This window comes from Nicotiana sylvestris, chromosome 2, assembly GCF_000393655.2.
Source record: "Nicotiana sylvestris chromosome 2, ASM39365v2, whole genome shotgun sequence".
Classification (NCBI taxonomy): domain Eukaryota; kingdom Viridiplantae; phylum Streptophyta; class Magnoliopsida; order Solanales; family Solanaceae; genus Nicotiana; species Nicotiana sylvestris.
The window spans coordinates 212,744,487-212,750,105 of NC_091058.1; the positions used below are offsets into that span (position 1 = coordinate 212,744,487).

General features: G+C 41.8%; 1 protein-coding gene across 1 annotated transcript; it reads left to right on the forward strand.

The window, feature by feature from the left end:
* The first annotated feature begins 2,377 nt into the window (after nt 1-2,377).
* LOC138886258 (uncharacterized) lies at nt 2,378-3,193 on the forward strand. The gene has a single exon (XM_070167324.1). The coding sequence runs from the start codon at nt 2,378-2,380 to the stop codon at nt 3,191-3,193; it is 816 nt and encodes a 271-aa protein (XP_070023425.1).
* Nucleotides 3,194-5,619: the final 2,426 nt, after the last annotated feature.

Here is a 5,619-nt window from a genome sequence, read left to right on the forward strand (position 1 = left end):
ATTGCTTCTGTTTCTGGGGAAACGCTACTTTTTTCTACTTCTCCCCAAAAATGCTTTTTTCCCCACGAATCAAGTTAAGAAAGAAAAAAGTATTTTTTTTAGAAAAAAACACTTTTGGCTTTGAAAGAAGTGTATAACCCGATTTTACTGATTTACCGAGACCAGTGTGAAGGATCGAATATCGATCACGTAATAGATCAGACCAATGCATGAGGATAAGGTACTGAGTTCGAGATTCAATGTACCTGTCAAGATCGAGGCCAATAGTGATTGATACCAAATGAGATAGACATCGAGCAAGATCGATAATAGCATAATAACAGAAAGACGAGATATCCGTGACTGGTCGAATATCATGGCGGAAATCTCAGAACGGATCAAATTAAGGACGGTTAATAAGCTAATCATGGAATTTCCTTCTGTAATTAGAGTTATACCATAATTAGAATTCCTCTACTATATAAAGAGGAATCCAATAATTTGTAAGGCACTTGAATTCTCGCATATCAAAGCCATATAATACTCTTTTTAGCTTATATTCTCTTGTTCATCAGGTTGCTCTATTTTTACTTGTTATGGTACCAATCATCTCAAGGGCATTCTAACTCGAGTGTTGAATTCTGTCTCAACACTGGTTTGCTTTACTTTATTGTTAATTTTTATCACTAATATTCATATTTATCAATTGGTATTAGGTGAAATCACATGTTCATAAAATCATATTATAAGTTTAATTGTTATCCAATTTTAAGGGTAAATAGTTTGGCGCCCATCGTGGGGCTAAGGATAATAGTGATTGCCTGGTATTAATTCTCATAACACATACTGATTTATGCTTGTTCTCTTAAGTGTCTTTGATTTTAGGAATCAATATGTCAAACTCTCAAGTAGCACCCACTCACACAGACAACGACCTTGGTCTTCATGGCGAGAACAAAAACATAGCCGCTCCGAAAAACGAAATACCTCCAGTCAACCCCGATGGACCGCCGGTCGTAGACCCAGTCGATGTCGGCTCCCATATTGCCATTGATGGAAATTTGGCGTTGACCCTAAAAATAGCATCGGCAGAAATGCTTGAGCAGCCGATCAGAATGCACAGAGTGGTGGAGAAGGCAAAATTAGCCTTCAAATGATATTCGAGATGTTTCAGACTCAACAAGTTGTGATAGCATAACTCCAAAATCAGAATCGAGCACCAAGCAGAATTGAGCTCGAAACATCACAAGAAGTTGTTCATAGAGCTGAACCTATATCAGAAAGATCGAACGCCAATGAATCGGGACTGACCCCGCCATTAGGAAAATGCTCGAGGAGCTCACTAAACGGATTGAATCAGGTGAAAAGAAAATAGAGGCAAATGACAAAAAGGTAGAAACATAAAACTTTCGGGTTGACCAAATATTGGGGGCACCACCGATTCTAAGGGTTTGGATTCGAAGAAGTTAATGCAGAAGCCTTTCCCTCCAAGTGCGGCTGCGAAACCCATCCCAAAAAAGTTTCGCATGCCAGAAATTCACAAATACAATGGAACCACCAACCCTAATGAGCATGTCACTTGTTATACATGCACAATAAAGGGGAATAGCTTAGAAGATGATGAGATTGAATACGTTCTATTGAAATAGTTTGGAGAAACTTTATCGAAAGTGGAAATGATATGGTATCACAATTTGCCGCCCAATTCCATCGATTCCTTCGCCATGCTTGCAGATTCCTTCGTGAAGGCACACGCTGGAGAAATAAATGTTGCGACTAGGAAGTCGGACCTCTTCAAAGTGAAACAAAAGGACAACAAAATGTCGATGGAATTCGTATCTCGGTTCCATATGGAGCGCATGAACTTACCCCTGGTCACAGATGATTGGGCTGTTCAAGCTTTTACTCAAGGTTTGAACGAATGAAGTTCAATAGCATCACAACAACTAAAGCAGAATTTAATTGAATATCCAGCTGTGACCTGGGCTGATGTACATAATCCGCACTAGTCAAAGATTAGGGTCGAGGATGATCAATTGGGAACCCCTTCCGGTTCTGTCTACCCAAATAGGCCCGTCAGAATAATTCAAAGGGACATTGATAGAGAACCCTGATCAAACAAAGATCGGTATAAACCATACGTCGTAAATTGTAAAAACAACGACCCAGGATGTAATCCAGTTTGAAATGATCGAAGGAATGATCGAGGATAGAACTCCCGATGGCTCATGAGTAAAAGTGGATTCGATAAACATGTCGAGCCCACAAAAGCACCATGACTATCAGAATACAACTTCAGCATCAATGCATCGGCTATTGTATCAACCATTATCGAATCAAGGATACTAGATGACCTAGATCCTTACAGATTGATCCAACTCAAAGGAACCCTAATCAAATGTGCAAATACCATGGTACCTATGGCCATAAAACTGAAGACTGCAGACAATTGAGGGATGAGGTAGGTCTTCTATTCAACGAGGGTCACCTTCGAGAATTCGTAAGTGATCGAGCCAAGAACCACTTCAAAAATAGAGATTCAAATAGACAGAACGAGCAGGAAGAGCCACATCATGTGATTCACATGATCGTTGGAGGATTCGATGTTCCTCAAGGACTGGTATTTAAACGCACCAAGGTGGCAATCACAATGGAAAAACAAACTCGGAACTACTTACCAGAAGAAGCTTTGTCTTTCAACGACGAGGATGCAGAAGGGATCGAGCAACCTCACAACGACGCATTGGTAATATCTATTCTTATGAATAAAATTCAAGTTAAACGTGTGTTGATTGATCCAGGTAGCTTGGCAAACATTATTCGATCAAGGGTCGTAGAGAAACTCGGCCTCCAAGATCAAATCGTGCCCGCAGCTCGAGTACTTAACGGCTTCAACATGGCAAGTGAAACCACCAAAGGGGAAATCAGTTTGCTAGTAAATATGGCCGAGACTATCCAAGAAACAAAGTTCCATGTGATAGAAGGTGACATAAGGTACAATGCGCTGCTCGAAAGGCCTTGGATTCATAACATGAGGGCAGTTCCCTCGACGCTTCATCAAGTCCTGAAGTCCCCAACATCAGACGGAATCAAAATAGTGTACGGTGAACAACCCGCCGCCAAAGAAATGTTTGCAATCGACGAAATAGTACCGATATCAACGCTTTTATCAACAAAGGGATCTGAGTTAAAGGGAAAACAAGAAGTCAAATAGCAACCACAACCGCCAGCCTCAGCCCGATCGGAGGAGCAAGAAACTTCGAGGATGATGATTATATGATACCTCGAACATTCATAATCCCTGATGACTCTGATGCAACGAAGTCAACGGTCGAAGAGCCGGAACAACTCATACTGAACGAGTATCTGCCCGATCGAAAGGTATTCCTGGGCATAGGGTTAACCCCCAAGCTCAGGAAAAAACTCGTTCAATTCCTTTTAGATAACATGGATTCTTTTGCTTGGTCCTACATAGATATGACAGGGATCCCACTGGAGATCACTATGTATGGACTGAGCTTGGACCCAAAGTTCCGCCTGGTAAAACAAAAGAGAAGGCCCCTGTCCGAGGTAAAACATGCATTCACTAAGGACGAGGTAACAAAACTTATCAATATAGGATCCATTCAGGAGGTAAAATATCCCGAATGGTTAGAAAACGTAGTTGTAGTCCCTAAAAAGAGAAATAAACTTAGAATGTGCGTAGACTATAAGCATTTAAACAAGGCATGCCCCAAATATTCCTTTCCTTTGCCGAATATTGATCGCATGATCGATGCCACGGCCGGCCACAAGATCCTTAGTTTTCACGATGCCTACTCCGGGTACAATCAAATAAAAATGAACCCGGAGGATCAAGAAAAGACTTCGTTAATCACTAAATACGTCACCTATTGTTATAACATAATGCCGTTTGGACTAACAAATGCTGGTGCTACTTATCAATGCCTAGCAAAATGAATGTTCGAAGAACAAATAGGTAAATCAATGGAGATTTATATTGACGATATATTAGTTAAGTTCCTGCGAGCAGAGGATCATTTAAAATATTTGCAGGAGGCCTTCGACATACTAAGAAAGTACAACATGAAGCTCAACCCGGAGAAATGTGCATTCGAGGTTGGTTCGGGCAAGTTCCTCGGCTTTATGGTATCAAATCGAGGGATCGAGTTCAATCCCTATAAAATCATCAAGGCTATCGAAGACATCATAATCGTTGATAATGTCAAGGCCGTACAAAAGGTTAACAGGACGCATAACCGTCCTAGGTTGATTTATTTCGAGGTCCTCATATAGGAGCCACTGTTTCTTCTCACTGCTCAAGAAGATGAGAAATTTCGAATGAACCCCAGAATGTCAACAAGCCTTGGAGGAACTGAAGCGATACCTGTCAAGCCCACTATTGCTTCACACCCCGAAAGCGGACGAGCAACTTTACTTATATTTAGCCATCTCATAGATAGTGGTAAGTAGGGTCTTATTTCGAGAAGAGCAAGGTACGCAATTCCCTGTTTATTATGTTAGTCGAACTCTAGGAGAGGCCGAAACCCGATACCCACACCTAGAAAAATTAGCGCTCGCTCTAATAAGCGCCTCTAGGAAATTAATTCTATACTTTCAGTGTCACCCAATTTGTGTTATAACCCACCTATACCCTTAGCAACATTTTGCACAAGCCCGAACTCTCGGGTCGATTGGCTAAATGGGACATCGAGATCAGCGGGTAAGATATCGAGTATCAACCCTGAACGACCATCAAGTCTCAAATCTTGGCAGACTTCATGGCCGACTTCACGCTAGCCCTCATAACTGAGGTCGAAAAGGAATAATTATTAGAATCGGGTACATCATCGGGGGTGTGGACCCTCTTCACAGATGGCGCTTCAAACGTGAAAGGGTCCGGGCTAGACATCATTTTTAAGCCTACCACAAGCAATACAATTAGACAGTCTATCAAAACTTGAATAAACTAACAATGAGCCCGAGTATGAGGCCATGATTGTAGGTCTCGAGCTAGCCAAAAGCTTGGGAGTAGAGGTCATCGAGGCCAAGTGTGACTCCCTACTTGTGGTAAATCAATCAACAGAACCTTCGAGGTTCGAGAAGATCAAATGCAGAGGTACTTGGACAAACTATAGGTGTGTCTACTCGATTTAAAGAATGGACCTTACAACACGTACCTCGAGAACAAAACAGCGAAGCCGATGCCTTTGAAAATTTGGGGTCATCAATCAAAGTTGACGAACGTAGCTTGGGGACTGTCGTACAACTTTCGAGGTTAGTAATCGAAGAAGGTCAGGCGGAAATAAACTCCACAAGTCTAACCTGGGATTGGAGGAATAAGTATATCGAAAACCTAAAAAACGGGAAGCTTCCATCGGATCCTAAGGAATCGAGGACTCTACGCACGAAGGCCGTATGGTTCACATTGGACGAGGATGGAACACTGCATAGGAGAATGTTCGATGGACTGTTGGCGATATGTTTGGGACCAGGAGATACCGACTACGTTCTACGAGTAATTCACGAGGGCACTTGCAAAAATCATTCCGGTGCCGAGTCATTGGTTTACAAAGTCATCAAAGCAGGATACTATTGGGCCAATATGGAAAGACATACAAAAGAGTTTGTTCGAAAATG

Bases quoted from the DNA above. Each gene is read 5' to 3' on its own strand.
- LOC138886258 (XM_070167324.1), top strand. From the start codon at position 2,378: ATGTGCAAATACCATGGTACCTATGGCCATAAAACTGAAGACTGCAGA.